This window comes from Hyperolius riggenbachi, chromosome 8 (genome assembly GCF_040937935.1).
Source record: "Hyperolius riggenbachi isolate aHypRig1 chromosome 8, aHypRig1.pri, whole genome shotgun sequence".
Lineage (NCBI taxonomy): Eukaryota > Metazoa > Chordata > Amphibia > Anura > Hyperoliidae > Hyperolius > Hyperolius riggenbachi.
The window spans coordinates 40312328-40333870 of record NC_090653.1 but is presented as its reverse complement, the minus strand read 5'-3'; the positions used below and the strand labels follow the sequence as shown (position 1 = coordinate 40333870).

The following is a 21543-nucleotide window of genomic DNA, read 5'->3' as shown; positions in this document are numbered from 1 at the left end:
CGGGGCCGGTATTACTGCGGGAGCCATGGGGGAATGAACGGGAGGGCGCGGATGGCGTCCTCCATGGATCTGGATTATGAAAAGGTATTTAACTTTTTTCACATTTGTGGCCTCGGAAGTCCTTTAAATATTGTTCCCGCTATCTTTTTAACATATCCTGCAAATTTGGTGTTGCTAGGATGTAAGGGGCCTTTGCTATTAACTGCTAAAGTCGGCGGGTGATGATGATAACCAACCAGAATTACAGGGGTACAAAAGTGCTAAATTCTGCCATAGGCTTCTATTAGGCTCCCTATTTCACTTTCAAAAATCTCAAATCTTTTCATAGGGCAATTGCTCAGCAGTGGCACATTTTCTAGCATTGTAGGAACTGTTAGGGGGATCATAACTGGTGAGTTTCGGGCCCCTAGGCCGAAGAGGTCATATCCTAGGGTCACAAAAACCTGTTTATTTGGGCAATTTCAATGGTAGTGATTCTGACGTACATAAATCGCAGCCATGGCCGTTGCAACGTCTGAATTTCACGAAATGTCTCATGCAGGTAGAAGACATATTGTTAGACTTGGATTCCAAAGATGGGGTCCCTACATCTCTGCAAACCAGAGTTACAGGGGTCCAAAATTGGTAAAATCCCCCATAGGCTTTCATTGGCTCCCCATTTCACTTTCCAAAATCTCACATCTTTTCAAAGGGCAATTGCTCAGCAGTGGCAAATTTTCTAGCATTGTAGGGACCCTTAGGGGGAACATGACTGGTGAGTTTCGGGCCCCTAGGCCGAAGAGGTCATAGGCTAGGTTCACAAAAACCTGTTTATTTGGGCAATTTCAATGGTGGCGAGTCTGACGTACATAAATCGCAGCAATGGCCGTTAGCAACGTCTGAATTTCACAAAATGTCTCATGCAGGTAGAAGACATATTGTTAGACTTGGATTCCAAAGATGGGGTCCCTACATCTCTGCAAACCAGAGTTACAGGGCTCCAAAATTGGTAAAATCCCCCATAGGCTTTCATTGGGCCTCCTATTTACCGTTCCAAAATCTCACACCATTTCAAAGGGCAATGGCTCAGCAGTGGCAAAACTCACCAGTCATGATCCCCCTAAGCGTCCCTACAATGCTAGAAAATTTGGTACTGCTGAGCCATTGCCCTTTGAAAAGATGTGAGATTTTGGAAAGTGAAATAGGGAGCCAATGAAAGCCTATGGGGGATTTTACTACTTTTGCACCCCTGTAACTCTGGTTTGCAGAGATGTAGGGACCCCATCTTTGGAATCCAAGTCTAACAATATGTCTTCTACCTGCATGAGACATTTCGTGAAATTCAGACGTTGCTAACGGCCATGGCTGCAACTTATGTACGTCAGCATCACTGCCATTGAAATTGCCCAAATAAACAGGTTTTTGTGACCCTAGGCTATGACCTCTTCAGCCTAGGGGCCCAAAACTCACCAGTCATGTTCCCCCTAAGGGTCCCTACAATGCTAGAAAATTTGCCACTGCTGAGCAATTGCCCTTTGAAAAGATGTGAGATTTTGGAAAGTGAAATAGGGAGCCAATGAAAGCCAATGGGGGATTTTACTAATTTTGCACCCCTGTAACTCTGGTTTGCAGAGACGTAGGGACCCCATCTTTGGAATCCAAGTCTAACAATATGTCTTCTACCTGCATGAGACATTTCGTGAAATTCAGACGTTGCTAACGGCCATGGCTGCGATTAATGTACGCCAGGATCTCCTCCATTGAAATTGCCCAAATAAACAGGTTTTTGTGACCCTAAGCTATGACCTCTTTGGCCTAGGGGCCCGAAACTCACCAGTTATGATCACCCTAACAGTTCCTACAATGCAGCCAAGCCTTCCTCTCCCCCCCCCCCCCCCAGAGCCCTTGTCCAATCCATGGACAAGGGGCTCTTCCCCACCTCCGGTGCCCCAGGAGGAGGTGGGGGCGACGACTCCCTGGGGGGGGGGGTTCATGGTGGCTTCTGGGAGTCCCCTTTAAGAAGGGGACCCCCAGATGACCACCCCCCTCCCAGGAGAAATGAGTATAGGGGTACAAAGTACCCTTTATCCATTTCCACAAAGGGTTAAATGAAATAAAAACACAACGACGAGAAAAGTATTTTATTATTCTAAATTAACCATAAATACTTACCTGTACCTTTAAAAAAGTTTTCCCACGCCAATATCCACGGTAAACGATCCAACGAACTGTATCCTCTTATGTTGCGATCTTCAATTAAGTTGATTGAAGCTCTCCGACGCCTCCCACATAGCAGAGAATGCCTCCTTTTGGACGCATAGCTGCCGGCTCCTGCTGTCTCTCCCCACCTCCTCAACTGTCACTCTCACCTAGCCTGGCACCCGTGGGTGCGCTGGGTGCCAGGCTAGTTGAGGGTGACAGGTGCAGGCAGGTGGGGAGAGACAGCAGCGAGCCGGCAGCTTCACGTCCTGCTCAGGACGCATTCTCTGCTATACTAACAGTTCCTGAATCATCCGGTTCTTTTTAATGAATCGGTTCTTTTTTTATGAATCGGCTCATTTTACTTTGAAACTTTAAAATTGATTTTCTCAAAAAGTATAAGGTCTTTTTGAAAAAAAAATTTCCACTTGTTCCCACTATTCCACTTAACATTCCAACAATGGGAGGTGTTTCTACTATGTAAGGGGACTTTGCTATTAACCGTTAAAGTCGGCGGCCATTAAAGTCTATGGGGCGAATGGAACTTCCGCAAAAGTTCGCCTGGTGCAGGCGAACGCGAACCCCCAAAGTTCGCCTGGAACCGTTCGCCGGCGAACTGTTCGCTACATCTCTAGTTAGCACACAAGTGAATCCCCCCCCCTTTTCTGCCCACCAACAGAGCTTTCTGTTGGTGGGCTCTGATCCCTGCTGCAATGTTTGTTTGTTTTTTTGTTTATTTATTTGTAATTTTTTTAATAAATTTGTCTATGTTTTATTTATTTTAATTACTGCCCTACCTCCCCACCGACAGCCAATCAGGGTGATCCTCTCTCATAGGCATCAGCCTATGATTGGGGATCGGGATTGGAGCTTCTCTAGGGGACAGCCGACAGTGATCCCCTGCAAAACCCAGCCCCAGGACTTAAGGCCTTACGGCAATAGGCGGTCCTGGGGCTGCCACCTTCCTTACGCCTATAGATGTTAGGGGGTCGCAAAGGGGTTAAACAGTTTTAACCAGCTAGACGAACAGTTCTGCTTGATAAGAACATTCTTAAATTCTACTTAATAGCAGCCGTTTAGAGTGAATTTCTAGAACTGCACTAAATTTAAGAAAAGTGCAAATCCATTCCTAAACTGCAGCAGATTAAGAAGTGCTTATTAGTGGTTCTACACAGCTTGTGCAGTGCATGCTAGACATGATTTGTGATGGGCTCCTCGCCCCTGCTGCCAGGTATCCTGTGAAGTTGTTCTGTGCTTAAAGCGGGTCCAAACCAAACATTTTTTTTAATTCAAAATATTTAGTTGCACCACTCTGACACATACAAAGATAAATAAACACTCCTTCAAGCCTATGAGCATTTCAGTGCATGCTTTTCACCCTTCTCTTTTCATAACTAGGGTTATACAGGTGGCAGCCATTAGCAATTCCTCCATTGCCAGACACCACCTACTCCAGCATTTTGCCGGATTCTGTCCCGGCAATATGTAAGGAAGGGAGGGGTTCCTCCAATAAATGTAAAATATTTTATATTTGTCATCATGTAGCTGAAAAACGGCTGCTATTTATTATTATAATTTAGAAAATAGATTTTATTCCTGAAATCTTGTATTTTTTAATTTGGGTCCACTTTAACCCTTCCAGTGCTGGGCAGTGAACCACTGTTTCAGTTCTAATGCATTTATATTAAATACTTTTTTATATTACATATTGTCAGTTAACCTAAAATAATCACCGTAAATAATATATTTACGCTATTATAACTTCTTTTTTTCTGTATCAGTACAGCAGATGTATTGGTTACCTCAGCAACAGCAATTTCCCTCGCACACTGCACTGTCTGAGAAACCTTCCTAACTCCTCCTACCAAGCACAATGCTAAATATCCATTTAATTATCTTTTTTCTTCAACTTAATCTTTGGAAAAACACAATCGCAATGCGAAAGGGAACGGTTGCACAAAAAATTGCATAAAAACGTCCAGGAAACAGCTTGGTTCAGTGGGAAAGAGCCCTTAGTGAATAAGTGACAAGTTTGTTGATATCTCTTCATTTGTAAGTGTATTAGCCAGTTGTGTGTGGTCCCATCATGGAGAGAATTTAAAGAAATAACAACAAAATTAGTTTAGGTGATACCTTTATTGACTAACTGTAACTGTGAGCTATGCATACAGAAGGATGGAGGCACTCGGAGAGTGGAGTGAGCCGCCTTTCCATCATCAAGCACCTGTAGGCGCAACCCTACTGTGCCTTTATGGTAAATTTGGCGCTGCTAACTGTAGTAGTTTCTTCTTTAGGTAGGTTACAGAACTGAATCAGAACCATATCTGTAAGGCCCGGTTCACATTAGCGTTCGCTGTCCGGATTCGCCTGATCGGATCCGGACCGTATACTGTACAAACGGAACGTACGTTCCGCATAGCAATGTAAAGTCTATGCGGACGTTCACAGGCGTCCGTTCCGTACAGAACGGAGCCGGATCGGATCTGGACTCCGGACACTTTTCCAACATGCTCTATTTTTTGGGTCCGGATCATCCGGCCGACGCACCCGGACCTTAGCCTGACTGCACCATCCGGAAATAGAAACCAATGGGGCACGGAAAGCACAGAACACACACACTGGCTATCAAAACCGGACGTTCTACCCCACTTCCTATGCGTATTCTAGTGGCCATTTTGGATGGGGACACATGCAGTGACTTTAGAGCTGGAGCTGTTGACAGTATGTCGGACGTGGAGGTGAGGCCCTAAACAGAGGAGGACCTGATTGTACAGGTGCACCTTCTGCTGACCTCCCACACCCCAACAATTTTAATAGTTTATCTATTTTTACCAAACGGATCCAGATGGCAGCCGTATTCATGCCTGATGCAAATGGACCAGATCCGGATCGGATCCAGATCGGATCCGGTCCGTTTGCATTCCAGAACGCAAGTGTGAATGGGGCCTAAGTGTTTAAAAAAATGAATGTATAGGAAATAAAGACATAAAAGAGACCTAAACTAAGTCACACTCTGCTCCTCCTACAGGTGTTCATGTACTCACCAACTATCACGGATTGATTCTCGACAAAGGCTTCAATGTGATAAAAGGAGTTTATGTGTACGAATTAGATGGCAAGCTGTTATCACCAGAGGAGATGGAGGGTTTACAATACGATGTCATTCGTCGACACACTAATAGCAGAGACCTAACGCCAATGGAGACAATTGAGAAAGCGGAACAATTTGTGGCGGAACGTCCGATCTTCATAGAACAATTAGTAAAAAAAGAAGATGCAGCGAGTGGTGAGATTTTTGTTGCAGCGTTCAGCTCTGTGTTGTTGCCTTTCATGTGTATCTGTTGGCTTTAGCAGTTTCTGGGTCACAGTGCCATAAGGGTGAGCTGGCAAATTTTCCAGCTGTTTCCACCAGAGGGCACATTTTCATGACAATACAGTGAAATTTGCACAATGAAACATTATGTGAAATTGGTTGGTTCTGCAGTGCTTGTACAGAGTATGTACTGTCTTGTCACTTAACTGTCCCTCAGAGGGCCTCACAATCTAATCCCTCCATAGTCATATGTCTATGTATGTATTGTGTGGTGTATGTGTCGTTGTCTAGGGACAATTTAGGGGAAGCCGGGGATCCAGAGCTGCAAGGCAAGAGTGATAACCACTATGCTGTGCTGCTCAAACAAATTCAACACATTTTGCAAACATGACTATTTTTATTTGCTTATGTTTAACAAAATTTAACATTTTGTTTTAAATGAATTCTCCTCTTTGCATACATATATTTTCATAAAAACCCAAATGGAAACAGCCACATTTGCTCACCACTGCTCCTAGAACTAGCGTGCAATCCATGGAGTCAAATCATCTTATTTGCATATTGTTTTGGGTCAGTGATTCAGAAAGTGCCAAACTTTATGGACAGTTTCCCTAAAGTACACCTGTAACAAAAAAAATCTCCCTCTAGGAGATACTTTCCTCAGCAGGGGGAAGCCTCGGAGTCTCAATGAGGCTTCCCCGTCTCTGTAGCTTCAGGGAATCCAGCGCTGGCTCCCCCAAAACTTCCTCGACAAAGGCTGACAAATACTGCACAGGTGCAGCAATATTTGCCTCTCCGGGATCCAGCGCAGGCGCAGTAGCGGCTCTTTGTTCTGGCTAAGGCAGGGATAGCCAAGCCCGATCAGATCCACTCTACTGTGCAGGTGCAAAGAACTTGCAGTAGCTTAGCCCGAACAAAGAGCCGGTACTGCTCCTGCACTGGATCATGGAAGGTAAATATTTATCTCGCTGCTGGTCAGGGGGTCGCAGCGCTGGATTGCCAGGACAGAGGGGGACGGAGGAAGCCTCGATAGGATCCAGAGGCTTCCCCCTCGTGAAGTAAGTACCCCCGGAGGTTTTTTTTAATGTTATAGGTTTGCTTTAAGCTTTTCTAACTCTACTTCCATAATCTGTGGATAATGTACACTAAATTACACCTAGTCTGCAGTACTTAAAGTGAACCTCCGGACTAAAAATCTACTCAGCCGCACTGAAAAGGCTTGGTGTTTCTTTAACAGTTTCACAGCATCAGAACTTTTTTTTTCTTACATAAGCCTTATTTTTAGCTGCACAGAAGCTAAGCTCCGGCCCATCAAAGAAAACCGCCCAGGTTTTTTCCCCTGATGCTGTGCAAAGCATGATGGGATTTCCTATGTTGTTCACATTGCCTAGCAACTGGGAGGGGTGGAACTGTTGGAACTGTGTCTCATGCTCCCTGTCACCTCCTTTCAGCCAAAAAGATGGCTGCCCTCATGAAATCAAACATTTGCCTGTTCTTTTAACACAAAGTGGGTAAGAGATTATATTACCTCTCTAGTTTAACTAACATAACTAATGTAACTTAATGACAGTATGTTTGTTTAGGCTGAAGTTACTCTTTAATTAAGCAGAGGCTAAGCAATTCAGCCAAATGTTGGAGAGGGCTTCAGTCGCATATAGACAAGGGCTATATGACCAGCAGGGGGCACCAGCGTGAATGAAACTCCCTCTCATCTGCCCCCTTCCTAACTACACTACATAAGGAGCTGAAAATAAAGTTTAAAATATGCAAACACTAGTGCACATGACAGACAGGTGCCCCAAGCACTGCCATCACTTGAGATCCCCAAACCAGCATGTTTGCATATTTTAAACTTTATTTGCAGCCCCTTATGCAGTTTAGTTAGGAGGCCTGGAGGGGGTAGATGAATGGGAGATTCCTGCATGTTGGTGCCCCCTGCTGGTCATATAGCCCTTGTCTATATGCGACTGAAGCCCTCTCAAACGTTTGGCTGAATTGCTCAGCCTCTGCTTAATTCAAGGGAACCAGAGACGAAACACCCTCATGTATTTCACCATATATATCAGTGGGAACATTAGAGAAAACACCTACCCTGCTCTCTGTTTCATTCTTCACTGCTCAGTCTGCTTGTTATCAGCCCTGATAAAATCCCCAACTGAGCATTCAGTCTGGCTTTGCTCAGGAATCATTATAGCTGAGTCATTATAGCAGAGCCAGAAGGGGGCAGGCTTGGGCTTGAAAAGACATCAGAGAAGACAGACTCGGCTATAATGATTCCTGAGGAAAGCCAGACTGAATGCTCAGTCTGATATTTTATCAGGGCTAATTAGAAGCAAGCTGAACAGTTAAAAATGAAACAGAGAGCAGGGTAGGTGTTTTCTCTAATGTTCCCACTGATACATATGGTAAACTCCATTCGGGTGCTTTGTCTCTGGTTGACTTTAAGTACTGCAGACTAGGTGTAATTTATTTGCACTTCTTATTGGCTGACTAGCAGTTTGCGGACTCTATACAAGTAGCAGAGTGCTGTCTGGGAGTGAGCATTCCTTTCATGTTTGGTAAGTTGAAGGAGTGGTGGGGGCGAGTTCCTGGTGGTGGCAGCTCTGGGGCTCACCTGCGCTCCCCCATTGTGTTTTGGGGGTCCCGAGTGGTGGCAGTGCCCGGGGCCTCTGCCTGTCATGTGCACTAGTGTTTGGATAATGTACACTAAGCAAGTTCAAAGTATCTTCATTTGTGACCCAGCTTGAAAGATGGTGGGGCAGTAGCGGCAGAAGATCGACGCCCCATAGCGTTACCCCTGAAGTTTGACAGATATCCCATAGATTTTATGCTGAAATCTATTGAATATCTACAGGCAGTTTGTGGCAGGAATAGACCCCTCTCTGATAAGATTCCAGTCAGAGAGGAATCTATCTTTTGGGTATACCTGCTAGTGGATGGCCACCTTTTCAGAACTGCCAGGCAGTTTAGTGAGCGCAAACATGACTACTGAAAAAGGAATTACTTTTCTGAAATCCCAGGAGATAAGAGCAAACACAGGCTACTCTAGAGGCTATGGCCTCAATTCACTAAGCTTATCTCCTGTCTTTAATAATGTTTCTATAGTTATCACCATGGTGATGAGGCATGTAGTATTCTGGAAACATTTTACCTCAGGCAAACCCAAAGTTAACTCTTCTGTCTTTAAGTTAACTCTTCAATCCTTAAAATAACTCCAGAGTTAAAGACACGCTGTTTATTAACTGCATGTGAAAATAACTACAGAGGAGGTAACTTAAGGAATGAAGAGATAAGATAACTATCTCACTGTGTGGAGGTAAGTTTTCTCTTGCCTTATTATCTCCTGCATGATCTTAGTGAATTGAGACCAAAGTTTGTCTCTGACTTTCTCCACTGAGAGAATGCATTCATACAGGAATCAACATGACTGTTTGTTGATGAATGTTTGTTTACTGAGACTTCTAAGCATAGAGGGGGGGGTAGTGCTTAAGCTTGTAAAAAGCTGTTATTTACCACAATGCAATGAGGTTCACAGACAGGAAACCATCAGGACCACGGTCATGACATTACACTGTGGGAGGGGTTTCACCCCCCCCCCCCCTCCCCCATGATCTATTTGAGAAAAGGTAAAAGCTACTGATTGGGATGAAGTTCAATCCTTGGTTACAGTTTCTCTATAAAGCAGAAGTGACCATATTAGTCAAGGAATTGACAAGTTTGATTCATGTGATATTTGTGAAGTTCACTTGATCCTGGCTGACCAATGAAAGGACAAGTAGATGAGTTGACTGGAGGCCATCCCCCGGCCCTCTCTTTCTTTATCCCTCTTTTTCTCCCTGTTTTTCTCTAATAATGACGGCCAATAATGACGGCCAATGCGATGCATAAAGATTTTTTTTTATTTTAGTGCAACAATTAAAGAAAACACAAGAAATTGCTAAATTTAGGTTAAAAATTCGCAAAAAAACGCAAAAAAAATACCAAACTTACTACACAATAATTTTTGTGGCATTTTCACTTGAAAGTCAAATTTAACATTATTTTTGCAAAAATGTATGTGAAAAGAGAATCTGCATTTTCGCTCATCACTGCCCCACATACACACACGGATATTGCTGGAAAAAAAAATCTGTTTATTTTGCTGTGTTTGACAAAGTGGTTGGGTTTTTTGTGTTTATTTTTTTTAACCACTGGATTTGTTTGTGATTATTTTATCAGACCCCCCTCCACCCGACCCTGGAAGACCTGCATCTGTGCGGACGAGGACTATTCCTGTTATATTATTCTGTGTTTGGGCTGCGGTATTAGTGGCATGGTGTGCAGTGAACGTTTGTCGAGGTGAGTGTACAAGTTATAGGTTTCATGTTATACTGTGAGCCCCCTTTCACACTGGGGCATTTTTATCACGCTGCGTTCCCGCAGGGTAACTCCCGGCAATGAAAGTCTATTGGGCCTTTCATACTGGACCAGTGCGATGCACCGGAAGTGCCATTTGTGTCGAACGCCCAATGCTAGGGCATCCACAAGTTAGTGGATGGCTTGCGCTGAAACATGCCACGGACCGTAAGTTTATGCCGACGCAATTTATCGTTCGCATGCGTGGAAGCATATTTTTTCAAAACATTTCTGTGCACTTTGTATTTCCGCTAAAGAGCCTCACTTCCTGCTTAGCTTTCGTCCAGAAAGGGTATTACCACCTATTAATGTGGAAATCCCTGAAGGCTATTTTTAGCGTTGTGGTGCGATGGGTTAAATGGGTTAAATCTAAGCACTTGCTGTTTAGTGCCCTCAAATATTTAATTCTGTCTTATCCAGTCTTGTGAAAACCATGCAGATCATCTACGGAATAGTAAAATCTGCAGTTTAATTTGATGACTTACTTGCTCAGGTCTCGGGATTGTGGTGAAAAGACAGCATGACTCATCAGAAGGGAGGGTTTGAATAATGATCATGTGGGAGTCAGTATAAGCAGGCTTGCGTGAACAGCAATATTTTTTCATATGTCTGGATAACAAAGAAGAAACATTTTTTTTCATTTTAGGACATACAATTAGATCATATCCATAGATCAACTACCACTACCACACCTGAAGCGTCCTGGAAAAAAGTTAGATACTAACCTCGTAGTGGGAAGCCTTGATAACGGTTTAGTGGCTTCTCTGATACTCTTACACCCCACCACTAAAACCCAGGGTCCCTCTAAACTTATTTGACTCAAGCCAGTTGAATGATTTTCTTCCTGGCCTTACTTACAACTGTGGTCAGGCATATCCTGACTGGGCATACACAAGTAAGGTCTGCACACAGAGTAGAGACACCAAGAGCCAAATATAGTGTAGTATGTACTGGTAGTTGAAATGAACTATGATATAGTAATAAGTTATACTCACAAAGCAGGGTTACCTCCAAGGCAACCACTGTATAGGCAGGTGGGGAGATTAGACCTGATTCCACTCAGGATTAAGAACTCGCTCTCCATAGATGATGAATAAAGGGGGTAACACCCCTCCACCAGGGGTGGACTTGATATAGCGTAGTATGAATACAGAGGCACCAAAAGGATAAAAGTATCTAAAAAGTTTAAAACATGAGGAAGCAGTGGTGGACTTATCTCCTCTAAGCAAACACAAAAATTGCCAATGTGTTTGTCAAAAAGAAAAAGTTTATTTACGTACTACAGAGAACAATACAACGCGTTTTGCAGGTTTGATCCCGCTTCATCAGGCAATAACCATGGAGTAAAAGCAGATGTGGTCAGTAGAAGAGCCAGGCACCTCTGTGAGTGTGTGCATGCCCAGTAGAATGATGTGTTGGTTGCACGGGTAAAAAAAGATGTGCACCTTATCCAACCTTCATACAGTGGCTTGCAAAAGTATTCGGCCCCCTTGAAGTTTTCTACATTTTGTCACATTACTGCCACAGACATAAATCAATTTTATTTTCATTCCACGTGAAAGACCAATACAAAGTGGTGTACACATGAGAAGTGGAATGAAAATTATACATGATTCCAAACATTTTTTACAAATAAATAACTGCAAAGTGGGGTGTGCGTAATTATTCAGCCCCCTGAGTCAATACTTTGTAGAACCACCTTTTGCTGCAATTACAGCTGCCAGTCTTTTAGGGTATGTCTCTACCAGCTTTGCACATCTAGAGACTGTATTTATGATCTGAAACTTCTTAGGGTAATTCTTGAAGTACGTTTGAAAACCAATTTTACAGCTGAGGCACATCCATCAAATCCATATCTCGATCAATAGCCAATATTGTAGAGGGTATGGTACCAATGGAGTCCAAGGACCTTCCAAAGAAGACAAAAAATTAGACAGGGACACCAGGAGCCCCTGATGGTGTAGCAGTGCATAGAGTTGAGCTGAAATTTTCGTAATTTCGCATTACTAAAATTACGCATGCGGAATTTGCGATTACGATGCGAAATTACAGTAGCGTAATTGCCATTAAAATCGTAATTGAAAATACTGTAAGCGTAATTTTCAACACGTAATTTCGCGTTTCGTTCATGCCGTAATTTCGCATTAAACGCTACCGTAATTTCGCGTTAAACCGTAACGCTCCGTATAATATAAAAAAGCCGCCGACTTTAAGGGTTAATAGCAAAGCCCCCTTAAATGCTAAGAGCCTCAAATTTGGAGTCCCTGCAGCTCCCGCTGCCCTCCCCGCCTCTCCCACATGTCACCCACATGTCACTCACATGTAGGTGACAGATGTGGGCGGGGTGGACAGCGGGAGCTGCGGGGTCTTAGCGTCCTGCACGGACCCGACAGAGCTCTGAGCTATATAGCTCAGAGCTCTCGAAAGCATCTTTGTATTTGGGCTCCAAGGAGCCCCATTGGTCCTTAGCAGACCAATGGGGTTCCTTCAAATTAGAAGGAACCCCATTGCTCTGCTAAGGACCAATGGGGCTCCTTGGAGCCCAAATACAAAGATGCTTAGAGAGCTCTGAGCTATATAGCTCAGAGCTCTGTCGGGTCCGTGCAGCGCAGACGCGTATGCGGCGGCGGCGAGTGACGTCGGGTGCGGCGTAGTTACAATGTAACAAAGTTGTTACATTGTAATAACTTTGTTACATTGTAACTGATAGAACATTTCCGAGGCTATTTCGAGGGATCATTTATTTAAAGGGACAGGTAAGTATTAATGGTTAATTAAGAATATTAAAGGACTTTTTGCGTGGTTATGTTTTTTGTTCAATTAAAATACTTTTTCTAAGTGTTTGTATGTTTATTTACTTTTAACTCTTAAAGGAAATGGGTAAGGGGTACAAGTACCTCTATACTCATTTCTCCTGGGAGGGGGGGTGGGCATCTGGGGGACCCCTTTTTAAAGGGGACTCCCAGATTCCACCATGAACCCTCCCCCCCCCCCCCCAGCAAATCGCGGCCTCCACCTCCACCGCCCATCCGAGGTGGAGAAGAGCCCCTTGTCCTTGGATTGGACAAGGGCTCGGAGGGGGAAGGGAAATCTTGGCTGCCCCTACCCTTCCGAGACCCCCCAATCCATGGACCATGCGGGCTGGTATAGTCAGGGTGCGGAGCCCCATGCGGCCGGTGTTCCGCATTCTGGCTATCCCAGCCTGCATGGGGGACAAGGGGTTAAAGAGGTCTGGGAGGGGGGACCCCACGTCGTTTTTTTTTATATTTCCCACACTCAGAACGAAGTAAGTAAAACTCTTCCCACTTGGGGGAATCTATGAAAATAATACACTATTGTTACCTGTGCAAAAAAAACTGACATTTTCCGCATTTAAAAGACATTTTCGCCCTTGAAACTTCAAAATCGATTTTCTCAAAAACTATAAGGTCTTTTTGAAAAAAAAATTTTTCCTCTTATTCCCACTGATCCCCTTAATATACCCTGGGTATTTGGTGTTCCTAAACTTTAAGCAGGCTTTGCTATTAACCGTTAAAGTCGGCGGGTTTTTAAATGTTTACATTTTTCCTTTGAAACTTTAACATCGATTTTCTCAAAAACTATAAGGTCTTTTTGAAAAAAAAAATTTTCCTCTTATTCCTTCTGATCTCCTTAATATATTCTCCAAATTTGAGGCTCTTAGCATTTAAGGGGGCTTTGCTATTAACCCTTAAAGTCGGCGGCTACCTAACATCGATCCATGCGTCAACTTTTCCGCTTCGGGAGCATGGCCATATGCATTAATTTCATAATACCCGTTGCAATGCGAAAATTACGCGAAAATTACGCTTACGCGAAATTTCGCGAAATCCTTCTTCATTACGATGATGTACTTACGGCCATAAAAGTAATTACACTAATTACGCGAAATTTCGCGAAATCGTAATTACGCCATTACGCTCATGCACGTTGAGTGTAGCAGTGCACAATGGTACAGTATGTGGAGAATACTCACAAGAGTAGGGTGCAAGACCGGCAACAACTCCAGGAAAAGGGTGTAAGGGTTCCATTTATTGATAGAGGCACTCCGTGCTTGAAAAACGCTATTATTAAAACACTTTTTATTATTTGATCTGAGGAAGCGGACTGCTATCTGAGAAACGCGTTATCAGTTCAAGTGTCTGGTTTCTGTTAAAAATGTATCGACATTCCCACTTCCACACATTACATCTTGGGATGCCTCCTCCTTCCCAGTAATAGCCAATATTGTTCCATGGACCAGATAGTTGTGTGACGGTTCTAGACTGTTTTTGGTCTGATACACTTTGCCATTCACACTTCCATAGACAAATAGGAACATACAGTATAACATAAAAATATTTATATAAAGTTTTAATATTTCTCCTGACGATGTTTGGGACATAATTCAAAAAAAGTTAATTTGTTCTTTTCCCTTTAAAGGCAAGATCAACATCAAGAAGAGTTTGAAATCAAGTCTAGACCAAAGAAAATCAATACTATTGTTTTAATGGACTTGTCTGAAATGGCGATCAATTAATGTTAAGGAATTCCATGCCTCATATGAGGTTTCACACTGTACAGGACTGGCTACTTGTCGGAGATGCATCGTTACTGGACTGGGCTTTATTATTAATATTATTTTTTTTATTTTTTATTTAGCACCATCATCCCCGCATGATCCCCGCTCGTCCCTGCCAGCGCTCCTTGTCAGCCGCTCGATTCCCCGCCATTGTCCGCCCACAGGGATCGAGCGAATCTATCCGGCGGGTCATCGGACCTGTCGGACATGGCCGGCCTTTGACCTGAGCGACCAGAGCGGTCGCTCAGGGCGCCGGCTTCCAGGGGGGCGCCCCTGCCATTCTGGCCTCATATCTACCTGGCTGCGGCATGCGGGCTCCGGCCGGTCCGCCTTCCGTGGTAGCTCCGCTCTGGTGCACTGCCTCTTGTGGAGTGTGGGGGCCAGTACCTCCACCCCTCGCAAATGTGATTGCCAATTGGATCATGGCTCAGCCTGCTTCAGTGACAGTGGAAGATTCAGGCTGCCCCGGAGAAGCACGCAGCACGTGTGGCGAGCGAGAGAGTTGTCACTCCTTTCCAAGTCCTGACTCCTGGCCATCTTCTCCTCATCTCCTGTTCCCAGCAACACTGGCACTGTGACTGCAAAAAAGTAATCTGCCTACATGTGTGTGGGCGAAGAGGATGAATATGGGGGGGGGGCACCAAAATCAGGTTAAGCTCAGGGCGCTGTGAAACCTAAGGCCGGCCCTGCTGTCGGATATTATCAATCAAGCCATCAGCGGCTCGATTGATAAGGAAGGAACTCCTCGTGTATGCCCAGCATTAGATACATAATCATTTTGTAACGATTGTGGAACTTTCTCCGTGATCAGCGGAAATCCTCCACAAGCGTATAATTGCAGGAACCCAGTAAAAGGTGCTACGCACCCGTAGAGGGAAATTCCTGTCGGCAGATGGCGCTGGGGAGTGCAGAGGAACCAATCCTCTGTACCTCCACAAATGCCAGACAGGAATTGTATGAAGCGCAGAACGCAATCGCAAGAGAAGCGATTGCGAATGAGAACGAGCAAAGGGACAGGTTGTATGTGTGTGCGCCAATCTAGTCGCCACCCAGCGACAGCGCACACACAACACCAGATACGAAACAGAAACGCAACCGCAAGAAAGGCGATTGCCAAAAGTGACACAAGGCAGATCAGAACAGAATACGAGGATAGCAAAGGCACAGCAAATCATACAATGAGGAGATACGGAAAGTAACAAACGCTAACTGAATGCGAACACCGCACTCATTCGCAACAGTGCACACGTTCATGCGCGGTCTCCACGTGATAAGCACAATAGAGACAAGCACAAGCACGACAAACATGAAACAGAGGACGCGAGCGCTTGCTTAACGGTTACCTCACCGAGCCTCCAGCAAGCGTTCGTCGCAGACAAGACAGACACACGAAAACAGGGACAAGCGAGAGATAGGATCCACAGCACTAGCGAAAGTGACTAGCGCAATCCAGGAAGACAGAACAGAAGGATCCACAGCACTAGCGCAGGATGCTAGTGCGATCCAGGTACAGAGTAGCAGAACAGAAGGATCCACAGCACTAGCGCAGGATGCTAGTGCGATCCAGTTACAGAGTAGCAGAACAGAAGGATCCACAGCACTAGCGCAGAATGCTAGTGCGATCCAGTTACAGAGTAGCAGACCAGAAGGATCCACAGCACCAGCGAAAAGAGGCCAGTGCAATCCAGGAAGACAGATCAGAAGGGGCTACCAGTAACAACCGCTGTTCTGGTTAGCACCCAAACACACAGAACGATTTCCTGTCGACCACTGCTGGGACAGGACAATCGCAACAGACAAACAAAACAGATAAGCAATCCTAACTGCACTAGGGAAACCTGCCAAGTGCAGTTTCCAGGAATTACTCTAAGCTGATCTTCAAACAGAGAGTAAGGCTGACACTCCTCCAGGAGTGTTTCACAGGAAGGAATCCTTATGACCAGCCAAGCATTGTGGGAAACACATAGTACTTATAGTACACGCCTCCAATGAATGTGGCCAGGCAATTTGCATGACAACGTATGCAAATTCCTCAGCAAGCACAAGCTGCAAAACTGACAGAAGGTCTCCTTTCCAGAGTCCTGCAGCATGCAAACCTAAACAATGATCAAAAGGCTGCCTGCCTGCGCAGGCAGCTAAGCGGATTCTCACACATTTATACATAGGCAATTTAATTCCAAATTAGTCTATGGGAAGGGTGTCATTGGTGTGGTTGCTAGATCAAGCACACCTCGGATATGTACAAACATACATACTATATAAATAGAGTATATACATACACACACAGACACACAGACTACTAAACATGGCTGTTTAGATTAAGTGATGCTGGGAATACACAATGAGATTTTTCTGCAGATTTACTGACCGATCGATTTTCCGATAGATTTTCTGATCGATTTACATTTACTTGTATGAGAAATCGATCAGAAAAACAAACGAAAATCAGATCGGACATGTTGGAAATTATCTTTCGAACCATCTATCTGCCAAAAAATCTCATGGTGTATTCCCAGCATAAGAATAAGGGCTGGTTCAGACGGACGTTCGGAGGCGTTGCCGTTGCGTTCGTTGGCTGTAAACGCTGCACAAGCGTCCGTCTGAACCAGCCCTAAGTCAAGTCTAGTCTGATGGGTTATGATGTGTAGCAAATAAAGGATCAGAGAGAAAGGAGATGGAACAGCAAATATGGAAGGGGAAAGTGGGGAGAGATAAAGAAAAGAGAGAAAGAAAAAGTGAAAGTAGAGAAAGAATATAAAAACAGAGCAGGTATCACATAATGCGGAAACCTAGTATGGGAAACACAAAATACTTAATACATTAAAAAGGAGTCTCTTCTACATAATATGGCCATGGCATTTGTGCTCCATACCTGATATTTTATACAACACATATTACAGTGCCAAACTAAAGTTTGTGAGTCTTGTTAGCTTTCTTATAGGTGGCAAATGTGCTTTGCTTACCTTTCCTTTAGGCTAGGTTCCCAGTGGGTGTTGCTTTCCCTGTAACATCAGGAATGCAACAGGAGACCAGTGTATACAGTGAAGCATACGGTAGATTATAAGTATGCTTCCCTGTTACTGTTAATTACAGTGCAGCAAGCAGCGTTAGAATGCGGCCGTATCGCCGCACCACAACATATCACTGTGACCCTAGCCTTAAGGTTTCAAATATTTTATCTCCTGTACACTTCCCACATTCAGTTTAAAGTGTACCAGAGACAAGTAACTTTAAAAGTGTTATACATATCTGGGGCTTCCTCCAGCCCCATCCGCTTGGATCACTCCCACGCCGCCACCTTCAGTCTTCTCTATCGCCAGTACCGAGTCCTGTAACGTGTAGAACGCTCCCAGGTGCTGGAGAGACGGAGGGAGCGCACTATGCTTGTGGCGATTGGCCGAAATTACAGGACCCGGTACCAAAGAGGGAGAAGATTGAGGATGCCGGCGTGGGAGTGATCCGTGCGGATGGGGCTGGAGGAAGCCCCAGGTATGTATAAAACTTTTAAAGTTACTCATCTCTGGTTTACTTCAAGGATTAGTCCCATATAAATAAATAATAATAACCCTTTAGATTATAATCTCGCAAGGGCAGGGCTCTCTCCCCCTTTTGTGTCTTGGAAATTATTATACATTTTATTTATCATGTTACTTTTATCGCTGTCATTACCAATTCTGTATTTTGTATCATTTTTGTCGATAATTATGTCTCTTGTATATTGGTGTACACCATTGCCTGTATTATTTTGTACCCCATGTTCGTTTCTTACTTTGTACAGCACCACGGAATATGTTGGCGCTTTATAAATCAATAATAATAATATTATAACCCAGAATTCCTGCAGAAAATGTGACATTAAGGAGGGGTGTGAATGTAGGGAAACCTAGAGGACCCCTATGAAGATATTGCTGGGGGCGCTATGATGATTTGCAGTTATGCTCTTGAGCATGTGCATACATCTATATGTGTACATATACTTTTCTCCTATAGCCTCCCAGTGTTCTCTCCCTTAATTAACCATTTCAGTCCGCTGGGATTTTTCACGTTATGCATCAGAGCAATTTTCACCTCCCATTCATTCGCTAATAACTTTATCACCACTTATCACAATTTTTTGATCTATATCTTGTTTTTTTCCGCCACAATTAGGCTTTCTTTGGGTGGTACATTTTGCTAAGAATTATTTTTTATTAATGCATTTTAACAGGAATATTAAGAAAAAATTGAAAAAAAAAAAACATTTATTTCTCCGTTTCAGCCATTATAGCTTTAAAATAATACATGCTACAATTTTTCACGATATTGGTCCTTGAAGAACAGTCTCCATGGAATTTACAACTTTATGTAAATATACAGGAGGAGCATTTACCTTAGTAAAGACTCTGAGAAAAAAATGTGTCAGTTATTGTATATATTTTTGATGTGCCTTCTATTTAGTTATTATATTTCGATTACATTGTAATTATTATTAGCTTACAGTACTGAGCCTGCTGCACATTGAATGATCACAAAAGCGTTGTACGTGGCTTTAAAGCAAACCTGAAGTGAAAAAAACCCTTATGATATAATGAATTGTATGAGTAGTACAGATAATGAGTAAAACATTATTAGCAAAGAAAAAAAATCTAACATTTTTTTTTCAGTTATATAGCTTTATTTATAACATTGTATCATTCTGTCATATTTGCAGATTAGAAACCACCCTGTGTTTTCTAAGCTATAAAACAGAACAGGGCTAATGACCCTTTTGAACTTTCCTGCAGTACAAACTTATCTCAAGCTGTATCTCACTGTTTCTCTGCTGTTTAAGTGCTTCAGAAAACAGGACTGTATTGGATTGGGTCCATTAGCTCAGAGAAGTTCTTTTGCATCGATAACAACTGAACTTACTTAACTCTTCCTGTACTGGAAAAAATATGAGACTGTTTTCTTTGCTACTATGGCTCAATTTGTTGTCTGTACTACACATACAATTAATGAATTATTATATCATAAATTTTACTTTAATGCATGCAATGTTTTAATAAATGTTGTTGATTATATTGTTAATCCTTTTCCCAATAAAGTTGTAATGCTTTTACATTTGTATCTACATTGTTTTGTTATGTTATTCAGTAACTCTTATACAGCATCAGCACAACATTGCATTATTTTATGTTGTTTTTGAACAGGTATGAGTTGTTTTTACCACAAAATAGTTTCGTTTTTGTTTTGTTTTGTTTTTTTTTGTGGAAAATTGACTTCAGAGCATTTTTATAGAAATTTCTCATCTGCACAAAAACGTACAAATCTTGATAAAATGCCCATGTTTAATTATTATTGTTTTCATCTCTTTTCCCAGTAAATTGGGAGTGCTCCTATTTGAGCATTAAAGGTTCACTGACAGTAGAGCAATCTCTCACCATGCTTTGGTTTTTATTGCTGATTACTTCCAGCTTCGAAAGTTACCCCCCCCCCCCACTTCCTCTTCCTGTGACATCATTGGGAACAGGAAATGAGCCATAAACTCTCCAATGTCTGCTTGAACAGTGTAGGGCCAATTTGGGAGGAGATAAACATAATTTTAAAAAATCGCAGCAGCAATCATATAACACCAAAATAAAACTCTATTAGTGAGAAAAAAGGAGGTAAAATTCACTTGGGTGCTAAATTGTATGACCGAGCAATAAACTGTTAAAGTTGTGAAGTGCGGAATTGTAAAAAATGGCCTGGTCACTAGGGGGTTACCTCTGGTCCTCAAGTGGTTAAAGCAATGTGCCTACTATTCACAAAACATATAGAGGTAATCATTAGCAGCATAGCACCAATGAAGAGATAAGAGGCCCCAGTGCAGTCACAACCTGTGCAGGGCCGGAATTGTGGGAAGGCCCCCAAGACCAAGGACTAGGGTGCCGAAATTTGCTACAGTCCGTGGGGCGGGTGACAGGTTATCTGCATCTGTCACCCTCTGTAATGTCCATCTGAGCTGCTTGCTTCGGCTCAGTAAGTCCACAGCCGGCCGCCCTGCTTTGCTCTGACTGTGTGTGCAGAGCAGCAAGTCAGGTGGGGGCGGCTGCGATTGCCAGCTACGAGGAGGGAGACAGAGGATTGTGCTGTAAGTGAACAGAACCTTGTCTGCATGTATTGACATCATGTAAAATACTGGTGGTGTTTACTGTGTCCCCTGTTCCCCTTCAGAAACCAAATATTATTTTACAAAGTTATTATATATGGGGGGTTTCTTACCAGTCCCTATCCTGTTTTTTTGTTATTGCTGTGGCCCTATAATGGTCTGCTTCTGTCCAGCGCATGCTCTCTGTCATGGTGCGTCACACTTTACTGCACATGTGCAGTCCTGGCCGCGACCAATTGCACTACCATGGCCATTCTGTGCATGCGCAGTTCGCTAATACAGTAACTGTGCTTGTGCAGAATGCTCTCAGCCACGGGATTTCGATCGGAGGCCCTCCCGGGGTCGCACATGCACCCTGGCACGCAACTAGGCTGGATCACGGTCCCCACTGCGGGACAACGGAGGTGATTGGGTGGGTGGTGATCAAGCAGAAGGACATCAGGGGGCTGAAGGAAGCCCCAGGTAAGTATAAATCTAGTTCCTTAACCCCCTTGCCATTCCAATTGTGTCGGCAAGGGGGCGGCGCAGCGCTTTTTTTTTTTAATCATGTAGCGAGCCCAGGGCTTGCTACATGATAGCCGCTGACAAGCGGCATCCCCCTACCTAACCCGATCGCCGCCAGCGCTCTGTGAAAGCAGGAAATCACGTTCAGAACGGGATTTCCTGCTGGGCTTCCCCCCGTCGCCATGGCGGGATGATGTCACCGAGGTCATGGAAGTCGGGACGTCAGAAGGAATCCCGATCCAGCCCTCAGCGCTGGAGCAAGGGGTCTGGAGTGGGGGGGGGGCCATGTGGCGGGTAGCAGCGAATCAGCGGCGAGCGGTGGCGATCGTAATATGCATGCAGCTAGCAAAGTGCTAGCTGCGTGCAATAAAAAAAAAATATGCAAATCGGCCCAGCGGGGCCTGAGAAATCCCCCTGCGCAGGTTACCCCGAGCTGAGCTCGGGATAACCGGCATAGAGGTT

The 21543-nt window shown here is 43.9% G+C and overlaps 1 protein-coding gene across 1 annotated transcript in view; it reads left to right on the top strand.

Annotated features, from left to right (window-relative positions):
* LOC137528095 (uncharacterized) overlaps positions 1–17013 on the top strand; it is a 71408-nt gene extending 54395 nt beyond the window's left edge. The window contains exons 11-13 of the mRNA XM_068249371.1: positions 5207–5464; positions 9710–9829; positions 14327–17013. Coding sequence (XP_068105472.1) covers positions 5207–5464; positions 9710–9829; positions 14327–14394 — 446 coding nt within the window. The 3' untranslated portion in view covers positions 14395–17013. The remainder of the gene's footprint in view (positions 1–5206; positions 5465–9709; positions 9830–14326) is intronic.
* Positions 17014–21543: the final 4530 nt, after the last annotated feature.